Below are 16,102 nucleotides of genomic sequence, written 5' to 3'. Positions count from 1 at the left end.
AAAAAGAAACAAACAGAAGAAAAGTGATAGTTTTACATGTAGCTTATTCAATGTGAAAATAAAATGACATAAAGCAATAAAACTGCATGCAAACTAGCCTTAGAACACGAGGTTCTGAAACACGAGTAAACCTTTAAATCTACTGTATGAGCCCTTTGACAAAATTAGTGGGTGTACAAAAAAGATTGAAATTTTGGATTCCTAGAGAGACCAGCTCTCATGAGGAAAAAAACTTAATTTTATCTCTTACAGGTTTTTTTTTTATCATTCACATTTCTATCATCAAAACAACTGTAATTCTGCCATTTGTTCACTAACTCAGGTGGTCAAACAAAGACAGTATGCAAAATGCCTCTGCTGACAATACTGTGGCAGAGAAAATGTGGTCATTTTTTTTAAACTAACAGCAAAGAAATCTCTGTAAACAGCTCAAAATAAAGAATGTTAAAAGTTATAATATTTTGTAAACAATATAACAGCACACAAGAGAAAAGGCTAGGTGAAAAAAAAGTACTCAAACAACAGTTTAACAGTTGATTAACCAATTTGAACATGGTTTCTTTGTGTGTGTGTGTGTGTGTAGGATATTTTTCATTCTAGTTTGGGACAGTGGGAATTAAAAAACAAGTTTTACAGAGAATAGACACAGTGCTTAAGAGTAAACTGTCATGTGTAAGTACCTAGATGTGGAAGAGAGACAGATGTTGCTCCACATGTCAAACAATCTCTTGAAATACTTCCCCCACAGATTACAAATCAAGTCTCCATTTTCACACAACAATCACGCTGCCAGACCGACTTCACAGCCATTTCATCCAGAGCTGAAGTACAGCATACTAAATGGTACCTGCGAATGAATGTAAACACTGGGTAGACAAGTGTTATACTGCCACACTGAGGACAATGAATGCAAATGCATCAGCAATTCAGGGAAGGGCTCAGAAATCCCAGCATTATTCTTGTGCTTTACATTTAGCAAAGTAGCTTAATTTGTGCACCTCTTGTTATTTTTATCCTAATCCACAAAAAAAAAAAAAAAAAACCTTAAGGCACAGTCTTTCACAAAATGTAGGGGTTTGATCGCAAATCTTTGTGTACTTTTGAATCACATACAATCTGGAATGATATGTAAATTACCTAGTGATCTGAAGGCTCTAAGACTTAATTTTTACGTTTCAGCAAAATCTGAATTTCAGCATAAGTGATTCAAGTTCATCCACAGGCACAGGAACGTGTTGCTGAATGGCAATGTTGAAAACTTGACACAATGAGACAATTAAGAATGAAACTGAGGACAAGGAGAACTACGAAAAACAGAATCCTAATGAAAATGAGTCAAAAAAAAAAAAAAACAATCATTCCTTCAACAGGCGTAAAAGCGCCAACTACTAAAAAATCACAGCCATGTTTTTAAAAATACTGATTGGAAGTATTGAAGTGTTGAGCTTGGCATTGGAGGAGGAGACATAAGACAAGTGAACTGTGCACATGCGTCATCATATAAACACACAAGCAAAGAGCAAATAAAGCATTAACAAAAAAAAAATGGCAGGAATACTGATAGAAAGCCCATTCGGCTTGTAATGTTTTGGTCCTTTGAAGCAGTTTTACTCAATATTTGTATAAAGTTGATTGTTCCAGCTTTGATGCGGAGACCAACTCCAACAATTCTTTAAAAAAAAAAAATCCCTTTACAACTGCAACGCATCACTGTTGTGTGGAGGTGATCTCTTTGTCTTAAGACTTCAGCCGCATGGCCTGGAAAGGTGTTTAAGCTTAAGGTCAGTTATCCTCCTCATCGTCGCTGCCGAAGCTCCGTCTGTCCTGACTCGTCTCTCTTTCCCTGAGGAAGGTCTGTCTGATCGCCTCCAACTCCGTCAGCTCCAGGCGGACTTTCTCCAGGTGGAAGGAGCGGCGGTTTTGGATTTGCCTCATGGGGAACGGGTTCATGTCCACAAAAGCGATGCTCATCAGCTTCCTGGAATAAAACAGAGAAGAAAAAAAAAAAAGAAAAAACAGTACTGTCAGTCTGGGATGGATTTCTACGATGTAAGAATGAGCATTAACGATTAGCTTTAATGCTCGTTGAAGTACCTACAAACACAAAACTCATAAGACTGTGTAGATTTGTTCGTATGCACCGGCCACACAGCAAGGAGATATGATGAGCTAGTCCACTGATAATTAGCTTGCTCCTTATTACTGCAGACACACTGACCTCAGAAATGTCACGACCACACATACGAAAACAAATTGCAGTTACTGTACCTCGAATCCAGGATAGTGCTTGTGAAGTATCGAAGATATTTGAAGATGGCTGTGGAATCCTGCAACTTTAAAAACTCTTCCTCTTTGTACTTGAAGAGAGCGAGGGCAAAGCGAAATATGATCTGTGAAGGAAAGTTGTCAAAGCCGTGAAATTCACCACATGGTGTTCCCTGTGTGACCGTACACCATAACACGTTATAATTTTTAACATTTAAGGCCCACTTAAATAACTCAGGAAGGCAGTGTTTATTACTTTTAGAGGAATGTCTGATGATAACTGAGTTTACAGCTGATTAAACAGCTGACAGACCTCTAAATACAGTCTAAAGTATTACAGTGGTGATAATCTATATATATATATATATATATATATATATATATATGTATATTTCAACAATTAATCACATGACTACTTGTATGTGAAAGGTGGTGATGAACCCACAAAGCATCATCACCAAACTTTGCAATTCCTCTCAGCTCTTCAGAGCTTTACAGCATCTTTCAACTTAGCTTTAAAAATCCATTGTACACAGTGGAGCATTTAGCAGTCAGTTATTTTGCTCCTGAGTTGCTGGAGATCAACAGCGAAACTAAAGGAGAGTTAATACTGAGCCTACATTCATCAAGTGGTCACAAAGATGACTCCAAATGAATGCTAATGTTGCCTGTATCTACTGAATGTGTGAACAGCAAAGTGTTTGTTAACAAGTTTGCCATATAACTCTAAAAGGTGATAATAATATACAGTATGTCAGTGCTTTGTCCACAGTTTGGTTCTGCTGTCACCAAGTAGCCAAAGGTTAGTGTAGGTTTAATGCTGCATTGATTTTTTTTTTTTTTTTTTTTTTTTGTAGAAACTGAAAGGCAGAACCATAATCTAAAAAGCACAGTGCTGATTTACTGTTGCTAGAAAGTTGCTAACTCTCCTTTTGGTTATGTTTTGGTCTCCTGATAAAAATATCTACATCTTTAGCTTGCTAGGTGTTTGACTTTCTTCAATGGCTAGTCACTGATGTTATGTCTATCATTTCTTGCCAGAGATGAGATTTCCGAGAGCACAATCTGTAGACCATAAAACCAAAACAAAGAGACAAAACTGGCTAAAAAGGTCGCTGTAGAGCTGGGTGAGTTGTATGAGGGTTTATCAATAAAAGACAAACAGTGGAGCTCCAATTTTGCATAGAAATTACTCAGCCTTATCAGGCTCACAGAGGTCTGGAGGTATTCAAACACAAGTGCTGGTTAGATAAGGTTGGAGACACAGTGGGTTGATGTGCATGATGTGAATCATCTAAAATGCACTTGTGGGAACTGGGTTATACCCAAACAGAAAAATAATGTGACAAACAATCTGTAGAGAAATTTAAACTCTATCATCTACATGGCTGCATCATAATTTTCACCATATCTCATTTTTCAGTTTCCTTCAGGACTCTGTGGGCATGTCTGGACAGAAGTCAGGCAATGTGAGATAAGAGGATCTGTTTCACTTTATCCTCTGCATCTTACCTTTGGACCTTCAAACAGAAAGGCATCCCAGATCTTGAAAAGAATGTCGCTCACCACACTGTCCACAAACACCACCAGGAACCAGTTGAAGGTGATGAGGGAGAAGTCTACCTTGTACTGCTCAAAGTGGGCATGAAGCCGGGGCAGCTTCTCGCTCATCAGGTCCTTGAACACACGTTGGTCAACCTGCACAGACACAACCAAGAAAAAAAATCCAGCAGAGAGAAAGACAGCAAGCAGTGCTGGTCACTGCACTGCATTCCTGTTCTGGTTATGAGCAGCAGGCTCAGTCACATGAACATGACATCACTGACACCAAAAAAACCTGTAAACCCAGGTAAGGAGGCAGCAGCTTGTCCCTGTGGTTTCCTGTATTACAGTATAACCTTTGATCATGTTTACCTGAGAGCCAAGCAAAGTCTTGGTGTAGTAATCTCTTGGCATGAAGACTTCTACAATGGCGATAAGGCTCCAGAAGGCGTCCTCTTGGTCCAGATAGAGCAAGGCGATGGCAGCCAGCCTGAAGAATTGGCATTCAACGAAAATGAATAGTTACCAGGCATAAAAGAAGAGAAGGAGAAGGAGAGAAACTAGATCCCGTCCAGTACCTGTTGAGTCCCTGACAGTAGCCGATATCTGGATTCCTCCAGGAGAAAGCTATCAGGACGTTCCTGAGTTTCTGGATGCCGGCTGCACTTGGGGAGGCGTAGTGTTTGTTGTTGGGCAAAGTACGCAGCAAGTCCAGCTCGATTTGCTTTGAGGCTGGGTTGGGCTTCTCCCGGGCCACATTTAATAAGGTCTCATAATAGTCTGGTGCCAAGTGGTCCTGAAACTTCTTAACATGGAAGTGAACACACCAGCGCCACACCTTTGACCGGTGCTCGTGGGGCACACCGCAGCGAATCAGGGCTTTGAGCTCAGTGGAACGCACCAGGTCTCTGTTCATGTTGCTGGTCAGATAGTTCTCCCACTTTACGCCGACGGACACCTCCTGATTTGTCATGGACAGAGACTTCAGCTCTAGAGCTCTCACCTTCGCCACCAGCTTCTCCTCCTCTTCCTCTTCCTCAGGCACCGTCTTGAAGCCATACATGTCATACTCACTAATGTTACATCAAAGCAGAAAGAAAATGATCATCAATAATTGATGTTCAGTAGCTTGCATATTTTGTTAAAAAACACAACCTGCCTTCCGTTCTGCATCATGTAGGGATTTCCTGAATTTTCTGAAAAATTAAATTTTGAGGCGCTCCAAAAGAACGTGCCTGAGCTTGCACAGAAGTCAGAGTCACAGCAACAGAGATACCAATTAGCAGAGCTAGTTTTTCCAGTCAAGAACAACTGAGCTGCAGCTGTTAATCACAGTAAAACAGGTCTTTTGACTGTTTTGATGTAGGTCTATCAAGGCTGTTCTTTCTCTTGTACAATGGATTTGTTGTAGCACTGTAGTTAAAAAAAAAAAAAAAAAAAAGTTTGTGTACATGTAAGTGCATATCTTTGATACTGAGGGACTGATACTTTTTCCTCCACTGTCTCAGATAACAAATTGTTTTGTCTACACTACAGTGTAACTGTATGTGAAATTCCTCATTGCGACATCATGTCATATCACCCATTTATCCTTGCACATCTTGTAAAATGTTAAAATGCTCTTAAAGCTATATGTCTAAGTAAGAGTAATTTATATTTAACTGAAAAATCTAAAATGTTTTGTGCTCTTATTTTCTTTTTCCATTTCTATTTTCTTATTTTCTATTTTTTTCTTTTCCAGCACCATTCTATTGAAAAATGTAACCTACAATACGGATAAAACTCAAAAGCATCTGCTTACAAGGCTTTTGGCACAGTTCGTACCTGACAGTGGTTGGCTTGAAGATGGGGTGCTCTTGCTGGTCAGGGCCCTCTGCCTGCAGTGCATCCTCTAGTAATCTGGAAATTACCTCATGGGCAGGGCTCTGCTCTGACGACGAACACACTGGGGTCTTCACTTCTTGAAGCAGCACTAGATACTTACTCTCCACCTGACACAACTTGGCCTCCAGGGCCGTATTCTTTGGAAAAGAAAAAAAGACAGGATTACAGTTAAGTGGACTTCCCCCAAAGGTTACTCAAACTTCCTGTTTTTATTAACAGAGTAGTGCATGATTAACCACCAAACACAAGTTAGTACCTTTGCTTCTAAAGCTTTTTCTCTACTCTCTGCGTTCCTGCGTAATACTGTCAGCTCTAGGATCTCTTTGTTCAGGAACTTGTTCTGAGATTTGTATCCTTGAAGACCGTCCTGAAAGTGAAAAAAAAAAAAAAAAAACACACACATACACAGCATGTCCGGTTAATCAGCAAGAGATGAACCACAGCAAAAACCAACCATGAAAAAAATAACAATCTCTGATGTTAAACTGAAACAAAAGAATTAATAAAAATACAAACATTTCCACTAGTTCTACAACCAAACTCAACTCCCTCTTCAGAATGAGTGCTTTGAGTTTTTTTTTTAGCAGCTTTACTGTCCCTATCAACTGTATCTCTGGTTTAAAGGTTTTCTTCTGTACCTTGAGGATGTCCAGCTCCTGCTGCTCTTTGCTGGGAAGTGGTGAACTGGCGTCATTTGGATTTCCACTGTGCTCGGAGCTCTGCTGCGACAGCTTTATGATGACTTCGTCCTTTGCTTGAATGGTCTCCATCAGCATCCCTAGCTGGTCATTCATCTCCCCCACCTTTATCTTCAGGCCCTTCAGCTCCTGTTGCAAGCTGTCCTTCTCCAAAGCGAGGCGCTCCATGTGGCCACAGAGGGACTGGATCTGCCCATCTCTTTCTTCAAGCAGGATCTGCAACTGCTCCATTTCTTTCTGGGTTTCTTCCGAAGCCTGGTTCTGGTCTGAGGCTGCAGATGAATCAGGAGCCGGGGCTGGACGGCACACTGTCGGCCTTTCACTCTGAGATGTCCTGAGAGTCTGCTGTAGAAGTCTCACCAGCTCCTGGTTGATAAGGAGAATTTGTTTGGTCAGCACATCAACTTGTAGAATCAGGACCAGGTCTTAAATTGAAGTTGCCTTTTACCAAATGAAAGTATCACATGACAGCATTTTCTTTAAGCAAAAAAACACAAACACTATTTCACACAACAAAAGTCATTATTGTTAAGGCGATCATTTACTAAGTATACCGATCCTGAAATTGGATGGTTGGATGCATTAGGATGGTTGAACTTGAGCAGAATATTTCCATCAACAGTTACACAGAAACAACCCACTGAAACAGTTACCCAGAGTTACTCGGGCACTTTACAACTTCACAGCAAAAGCATACATTATTTATTCATCTGGCAAGAGCTGCTGTACCACTGTGACCAATGAACTAGTCTCAAAACACTAAAACAAGAACAGAGAGTAACGGCAGGGAACGGCACAGCTGTGACTGTTGTTAAGAGAAATGCTGTTCCCTTATTTTTTGTTTAAGCATGACTAAACATTTGCTGTCTTCCTCTATTAGTGAGAGCACCAGAATTACACCAAAGCTCTCGGTACTCCAGTCAGTTTGGTAATTTCCCTTATGTGGATAATTCACACATTATGAAGTAAATCCCAGTTTTGTTCTTAGGCACAGCGGTCTGTTGTCTTAAATGCTAATATCAGCATGGCTCACAATGACAACGCTAACATGCTGAAATTAAGCAATTATGATGTTCATCATCATCTTAGTTTCGTTTCGCATGTTAGCAGGCTAACAATTGCTAATTCGTACAAAACAAACTACAACTGAGCTGATGGGAATGTGATTGGTTTTGTGGGTATTTTTACCTGATAATGGCGCTGAATGCTTTATGTTTTTAAAATGGTATTACACTGGGGGTAAATAATGAGAGTTAAAAAAACTTTACCTTCTGACTGGCCAGCTCCTCTCTGAGTTTGGCCTGCTCCTGCGTCATACAGCTCAGTTCTTCCTGTTGGCTTTGGAGGCGAAGCTGCACCTCCAAAGATTTGCTGCCGTTACACTCCACTGGGGAGTTTTCAGCGCTGCGCGTCTCAGCGCTGCGCCCAAACCTCCCAGGGCCCATCATGTCCCGAAGCAAAGGCCTCTTAGGCCGCGTCGAGTTGCGCACAAAGTCGAAAGTGAATGCTGATCCAAAAGAATCTGAGAGAGAAGAGAATTAGAGAGAGAATTTCATCACTTGTTTCCTGTAATCTGCACTTTAAACTGTATGTTGTGGACAACAGACATGAACAAAGATGAGCCCTAAAAGTGGCTCCAGAGGCTGGATACAAGCAGAAAAGTATTGGAAAAATGCACCATTCGTTCACAGTGTTGAGCAAATGGGTGAAGCAATACAAGACAAAAAAAAAATTTCTTCTCTGGGGAATGTAAGCTCAGTATGAGTATCAGCGCCTAGCCAGAGGGTTGGTGGCTAAGGCAGCAGGAGGTGGACTTACGTCTGTGGGTGTCTGGGTGATGTTTCTGATCAGGGAAGTCCTTGGGTGGGGCATCCACCAGCTCCCACTCCTCCGTGCTGTTGTTACTGGTGTAAAACACACTGCGCCTGCTCTCAGCTCCTCTGCCCTGCCGCAGATAAGACATGGAGTTCCTGACAGAACAGAAACCAGACAGGAGGGTGAGTAAGAGCAAGACTGTGGAGTGTCAGTGGTATGCTAAACATTAAGTGACTGATACCATGTAAAAGCTGTTCAAATCCACAGGGATCAAGGACAACTGGAGGGAAGCCTGATGCTCTGCTACTTTGTAAATGGTAACATTAGCACAAAAGCTTTCTTTGCTGAGGTATTTACACATTTGCCAACAAGCCAAGAACTACAGCTGAAAATAAATTAAAGAAACACTATAGAATACAGCCTTACAGCTGAAATAATCTATGTAAATCAAATACTAATCAAAAATATCATCATTATAAAATAATTAGGTGGCTACGTATCTTAATTATAAAGGCACTTTTTAAAAAATGTAAACAAGGATGCAAAAGACCATAACTCTATCATTAGACAGGCTCATGTTTCTCACCCTTCTAAATTTGAAAAATTGTTTTTGGTTTAGCTGTGTGAAGCAGAACAAAGTTCTCGCCTGTTTCACACCTCGCCTATGTGTTTCAGCCATCCAACACTTGTCCATCTCATAGAGCAGACACACTTCAGTTGTAATCGATGCAGCTGTCTGCAGAAGCCACATGACAAACTGCACTTTACTCACACTTGCACTATGGGTGCAGAAACTGCCTTTGGTAAACAGGTACAGTTAGCTGCTCTACTGACCAGTGTTTTATCACTGGAAACACATTTTGCCTTTCAAAATATGAGAAGGTAAATCATCATACAAGGTTGAACAGACTGCTATTTAGGTATACTATTAAGAGTAGGCAGCTCAACTGCTCCAAGATGCCTGTGCTTTTCTTTCCCTCATGGATACAAAGCAAATTCCAATCCACATGTCGCATTTTCAGCATTTCAGTGTGTTGTATAACTTGAATAGAAGTGTTGTATTACTACCCAGATGGGTAACCGTCCATGGCTCCATACAGACAAACTAGTTGTGCCTGTTTAGCAGGGACTCAAAACAAAGACTTGAAAATACACTTCCATTTTAGAAACTGTGTATACGATATAATTGTGCTAGACTGGAGAAATCTTTCGTTTACTCTTACCTGAGTTCTGTACCAAAGTTTTTGAGAGAGAAGTTGAGGGGGTTTGTGGACGCAGCAGAGGGTCCTCTGGCTGACTGGATCCCCACCATCCCTCCACCATCCGTTTCTGTCTCCATGGCAAAGTCGTTGCGGACCTTCTCCATGCTGTCACTTAGCTTGTCAAAGACGAAGCTATCTGGAATGTAACAGAGAGACAACTAGAATAACATCATAATAATATGGCATGACTCACATCACCACTACTTCTCCGTGAGGACTTTGGATATGACTGTTTGTAGAGGAAATGAGGTAACAGTGAGGAAATATTCTGAGTTACCCAGAATACTATTTACAGCCGAATGGATGCCTGTGGCTTCATGAGCTGCTCTCTAGCCATCAGACAATACAGGATGTAGCATCTCTGCGCCCAACGTGAAATTAGCTGGAAAAGTGTGGGAACATTTTATAAAGGAGCCGAGCAGCTCCACAGTAATGCTGTCACACCCGGAGGGGAAACTGGCAGCCACCAACACACAGCTGACAATGACAATATGATCGGACTCCTTTTGCTCTTTGAATCTGCATTTTCAGACAATGAAATGAATCATTTTACCCTCTGTAAAACAGTGTCAGCTTTAATCAATACACCAAATTAGTCAAGAGCTATTACTACTGAAAAAATAATTTAATCACGTTAATCTTCTACTAGCCAAGAGCTTCATAAAACATTTAATGGCCTCTTCGCAGTTAAATGGAAAATTCTAGTTAAGGAGACATAACTGAAAGAATGGCTGACTTCACTGGTCTTTTCTGCAACCACACATTTCATCACAGCTCACTGACAAAAGGCCAAGGATGACCAAACCTGAAATAACACAGGATATAACAAAACAAGCACAGCACTCTCCTTTTTTTTTTTTTAAATTTCCTTCTTTTAATTGGTGGTTTGAGGTCTGTGTGGTAAAGGGCAGACCGATGACCAAAGAATCAAGTATTACAATATTTTTTACAAAATACTTCTATGTTGAACATGGTTATTTGTGCTGTTCTGAAGGTAGATACACTTCGCAAAAACATTAGTTGTGTGTGTGAGGACAGGAAAAGGAAGAGCCCTTCACAGTTCATTTCACTCAGCATGAACTGTCACAACAAGAGTAAGAATTTGTCACTGAACTATGAGCAGCCTTAAAAACTAGGTAAACAAAAAGCAGTTTTTTTACTGTAATGATAGGACTAACACGGGTCAAATACAGTATCTTGCCTTGTGTTATTATATTAACCTTTACAGTCCCAGTGTTTGTGTGCTATTTACATTTATCTGAATCTCTCCTATAATTAGCTAACATATGCGTTTGGAGCCTTTTCTTTTTCATGACAACCAGGACTATTAGAGAATAAATATGTAAATAGCTACATTCCTATTTTATATGGATTACTTACACTGAGAATCTAGGCTTATCTCAAAAAATTCAGTTAAAATGCATTTTATTGTGTTGCTGGATGTGTCAGACATGACAGTTCATTACAAATCAGTAATCCATCTAGTAAAAGAAATCTGGGAAGTTTTTGATGAAATTGACAGAAACTATGGGCTCAGAACAGCCTCATATCCAAGAAATAAAATCAAGCAGAAAACATAACACAACCAGCCATGGTAATTTTCACAGTGGTCACAATCATTAAAGAGACTGATACATTTACTGACTGATAGTGAGACTGGTTGGTCGGTTCTTGAGTAAGTGGAGCACCAGTGTTATGTTTGGAGTGATAGTTAATAATACGTCAGACGGTATAAATATAGTTTTTGTTTCATTGAGTGCATTAAACTAAAAACTCCAGATAACGTAGATGTGAACTCCTTTCTTGTGCCCTCTGCTGATTTCTCGTTTAATCAGTGTTTGACATAACCACTCCTACATACTCCATAACTCGACTTGTGTTGCAAGCACTTGTCAACATTAGCCCATCAGATACAGGTGTTTACTTTAAGCTCATGCTGGGGTGTGATGAAACAGAGCAGTGAAAATGAGCGTCCAGATTGTACATTCACACTGTATGTATGTGTGTGTGTGTGTACCTGCCTACCATTGTCTTTGCCTACTAGGCCAGAAGGAGGGTAGGCCAAAGTCGGGGAGCTCCAGCTGTCTCTCTGGCTGGAGCCTCGTGTATTGCTATACTCCCAACGTTTCTGCTGCAACTGCTGGAGCCAGTAATGCATCACCTGTTTGCTGGGGGCCTAGAAATACAAACACATAAAAACACACACACACACACATAAATAACATTACTCACGCTGAACTTTCAAAAGTTTTAGTAAGCTATTGCAAGCATTGTAACTTATGATACACGTCAATCCGACTTTAGAGATCAAAGGTTAAATGATAAGTGAAAAAACAATGTTATGGGAATGACAACCTGGCGCAACATACAGCTGTGGTGGTAAAGAAAACATGAAACAGTCCGCAAACACTTAAAATAGCAGGTTACTATTAGGATCTGTCATGTGAATGAGCACATAGGCTGGTTTCAGTCTCAGTTCCAGCTTCAGGCCATGCAAGCTGTTTGGTATTAACCATTCCCACCATCTGCTGAAAAACTTGATGCCAGCTTTAGGACGCAGCCGTGCTGAGTGAGAGCAGAGGCACCTGTTTTGGCACTGAACCCGTCATGGTCATATGACAGCAAAGAAGACCATCACATGAGATGTTGTGATCCTTTACAAAGCAGAGATGACATGAGCCTGGATGAGCTCATGTGCATCTAAATCAGAGCCTCAAAATATCTCTGAATGTAAACAGTGGACAGAAAGTGTGTTTCAGCTGAATAATGTGCTGATCAGGCTCTTGTCTGGGAAAAAAAAGACCTACAAGCAAATGTTAATTAGTTTTTTTTTTTTTTTTTTTTTTTTTAAGCAGAGTTTCTTAAATGTGATTGCTGAGCATTTGTCAAATCATATCCTTGTCAGCAGAAATATTTTTGTGTAATCTCTGGATAAAGCGGTAAAGTTAGAATGGGTGTGTCTGCCTGTCCACAATGTGAAAAGGAAGTGGCAAATGACAGCCAAACGGACTACAACGTAACTAACACATGCTGGAAAGTTTATACCTTCAGGAGGAACTCCTTCCCGGCCGTGCGGATCTCAAACTGACCCTCTTCCCCCTCCACATCGTAACAGAAGCACGCGTCGCCTATTTCGATGTGCCCGAGTGGCAAGGCATCCTGGGGAGTCTTGAAGTAATACAAATAACATTTTCTCGGGTCATACACGAACCACCTCGGCTTGTAACCCCTCAGAGGCCCCTTGCCGGACAGTTTGTTCAAGTAGCCGCACAGCTTGGAGGCCTGCTCCTTCGCGCCCTCGACCTCGGCCACATCCATAGACCTGGAGGCCACGATCCGCGAAGCTGTGCAGGAGTTTGTTTCGCTGCCATCCTCTTCGTGCATCTTTCCTCGAAGTTTCTTCTTCGTGCGGTACAGCGGATGGCCACTGCTGTTTCCATCCGCATGACTGCCTGCCTCTTGGATTGGGTAAGCACGGGAGATGTAGTTTCTTTCAAAGGTGACGCGTGTGCGCCTGTGTGTGTGTGAGAGAGACAGGAAGACCGCTGGGTGGTGGTGTTTAGCAAGAGGAGCATCATGAGACGCTATAGCGTGAGGGGTAATGGTGCAACGATCCTGCTGTAAATGGTGAAACACTTAAATGCTTTTTGATTTAAGTTAAAAATAAATAAATAAATATACAAACACTGGCATTGTGGGTATTGAGGGGTGTGTGTGTGTATAAGTATAAAAGCAGCACCGCGACAGAAGGGAGTGGCGGCAGGCGTGGCGGACCTCGAAAAGATTTTACCAACGTTATGTAAGCAAGTACTCTAATGGAATTAGTGGGCTAAAGTCACATAGACTTTCTTCCAAATAACGCACATTTCATTCACATTATAAATACAGGCCTATAATTCCTGCACGGTTTTGTTTTACTGATAATCCTGCTCTCAGGATCACACTTACCCTGCCAGTCACTGTGGCTCAAGCAGAGAGGAGCATTTCAGAGCTAAAGTTGATCAAATCATCAATCATGTGTCACGAATGGCCCACTGGCCTTGCTGACAGTATCAATCACTCAACAGGGGAGCAGGTTTCATATGATGACATTATTGATTTTGCATCAAGGAAGGCCAGAAAGGTCAGGTTTTAGTTTTAGTTTTTTTTTTTTTTATAGTGTTATAATTAGATTTCCTTTAGTGTGTTTTCATTTGTGTGATGAAGGATTTGTGCTATTCACAATATTTATTCTATATTTTATTTGTATATTATTCTTTTATTTTCTTTATTATTCTAAAGTAATAAAATTATATTGTTTTTATTTTATATTATTGTTATTCTCTGCTGTTGTTATGTGTGATTGTGCATATTTTTGCCACTTTTATGTAGAGTGTATTTATTTAATTTCTGATAACTTTAATTTCTAACTTGTTTTGGCATAATGGAGTTGGAGATTGTTAAAACATGGCTGTTTGTTTTAAATGACTTTTCTTTATTTTGGAGGGGTGCTCAGAGGGGGTGTCGCCCAGGGAGTAATTCAGTATATATGTGTGTGTGTGTGTGTGTGTGTGTGTGTGTGTGTGTGTGTGTGTGTGTGTGTGTGTGTGTGTACAAGCTTTGATTTTAAAATGATACTTATGTAAAACTACAATAGTATGAGCAAAATGTACTTAAAGTATCAAAAATAAAATTACTTGTCTGGCTGTATATATTATTATAATATTCTATTATTATAATTGATGCATTATTATGTTATATTATTTTGGGTAGTTTAAATGATCAAAATAATCTCAAAGGTACCGGGGAGTTATATTATTAAATAAATGTAATGCGGTAAATCAGCGGTTTTCACAGTGTGAGGCGCGCCTCCCCTGGGGGGCGCCAGAGGGATTCAGGGGAGGCGCGGTGAGAGAAACAATAAACCTGAAAAGACAGAAAAAGAGTGTAAACATCGAGGGGCAAAATGGGGTCTGGGGCGAGCAGAAAACGGAGGAAGTATGACCCTGATTATTTAATGTTTGGCTTTTCGTGTATTGGTCCTGACGATGCTCCGCTGCCACAGTGTGTTATCTGCAAAGAGGTGCTAGCTAACGACACTATGCGATCAATCATGTAAACTCCGGCGTCGTATTGAAGCCAAGCACCAAAGTGTAACGACCAAGCCGCGGGAGTTTTTTGATCGGAAACTTAATGAATTGCGGTCACAGAAGAAAATCATCGAGGCGTTTGGCACTGTGACTACCGAGGCAACCGAAGCATCGCACCGCGCAGCGTTACGCATTGCGAAGGCGGGGAAAGCCCACAACATTGGTGAGACATTGCTCCTCCCTGCTGCTAAAGATATGTTCGGCACTAATGGGCGAAGCTACTACAGGTGTTAAAATATGTTTAAAAAATGTGTTAAAAACATACAGGTGTTAAAATGTGTTTTAAAAAATGTGTTAAAAACATACAGGTGTTAAAAGGGGGGGCGGCATGCTTTTGAGTTCTCTCAGGGGAGGCTCACTATCCCACACTTTGAAGACCCCTGCAGTAAATAATACAATATAGCCTGTATCTCTGAAATGTGGTGGGGTAGACATATGAAGTAGCATAAAGTGAAAATGTTCAATTAAAGTACAAAGTACCTCAAAACTGCACTCAGGCACAGAACTTGAGTAAATGTACTTTTCGCTGTAATCACATCCCATCATTGATGTTGTCCTGTAAACAGTTGTCCTGTGGTGAAATAAGCCCTAAGTTTCCTGTGTGTTAATCAGTTTGTGATCATTTGATTAAACACTACATTACTTAAGAATGTACACAAGCTAAGATAATGATCCACAACTCATCTTGGTTGACATTTTTACTCCAGTGGCGCAAAATACAATTAATTAAAACACAAAAACCAACTGACATGTAGTGAACTTCTATGGCCCTTAGAGCTCAGAGGCCCAAGTCCTTGGTAATCCAGCCTGGCAGGTTACAATCATCATATCTCCAAATTTGGGCATTTTCATTTTCAAAAGTCTCCTTCAGGCTCAGAAAAGTCTGTCTAATGTTAAGATTAATTGTGTTATTGGACTGAAACTGGGCTGATTCAAGAGTCCTTCAAGAGTTGACATTTTTAGTGACACAAGATCTTTAACAAACAACATCGGCAATACTTTGTAGTCTTACTACATGTTGAATGAGATCAAATCTGCAAAGTATCCTGTAACTATACAGCCACAGATAAGTGAAATAATGTTAAAAATATGATATTGGGTGTTCTGGTAGCCTCGTGGTTAAGACATTTTAACCTCAAAATACCTGTTTTGTTCTATGTGACACTTATCTCTCTCCCCATGTTTCCTGTTTGTACTGTAGCTATACTGTCAGTTTACCCAGTAAAAACAAAAATACCAAAACACAATCTTCATACCTAAAAAAAAAAGTAGTTACATTGTGCACAATATTTAAATAAATGCGTTACTTTTACAGTTTCTGCTCTACAGTATAATGATCACTAAATCAATCTAGACCACAGCTGTTTTATCTCACATATATTCTGTGACATTGACGTGTACTTAACTGTATGTTACTCACAGTGTGACTCACACATTAAAACTAAAACAGAAGAACAAAAGTCTATAACGGACCCCGTGTAGCATGTTGGAACATTGCCTGCCGGCA

The 16,102-nt window shown here is 40.4% G+C and overlaps 1 protein-coding gene across 1 annotated transcript; it reads right to left on the bottom strand.

Annotated features, from left to right (window-relative positions):
• Window positions 1-181: 181 nt before the first annotated feature.
• tbc1d2b (TBC1 domain family, member 2B) lies at window positions 182-12,938 on the bottom strand. Its single transcript, XM_041038102.1, has 13 exons — window positions 12,512-12,938; window positions 11,492-11,642; window positions 9,428-9,602; window positions 8,208-8,359; window positions 7,658-7,911; window positions 6,330-6,755; window positions 5,948-6,058; window positions 5,632-5,828; window positions 4,386-4,880; window positions 4,180-4,297; window positions 3,778-3,963; window positions 2,269-2,390; window positions 182-1,978 (listed from the first exon to the last, which is right to left on the bottom strand). The coding sequence occupies exons 1-13, from the start codon at window positions 12,848-12,850 to the stop codon at window positions 1,783-1,785; spliced, it is 2,922 nt and encodes a 973-aa protein (XP_040894036.1). The 5' UTR covers window positions 12,851-12,938; the 3' UTR covers window positions 182-1,782.
• Window positions 12,939-16,102: the final 3,164 nt, after the last annotated feature.

The sequence above is a fragment of the Toxotes jaculatrix genome, chromosome 5, assembly GCF_017976425.1.
Source record: "Toxotes jaculatrix isolate fToxJac2 chromosome 5, fToxJac2.pri, whole genome shotgun sequence".
Taxonomy (NCBI): Eukaryota; Metazoa; Chordata; class Actinopteri; family Toxotidae; genus Toxotes; species Toxotes jaculatrix.
This window is presented reverse-complemented; position numbering and strand designations above follow the sequence as displayed.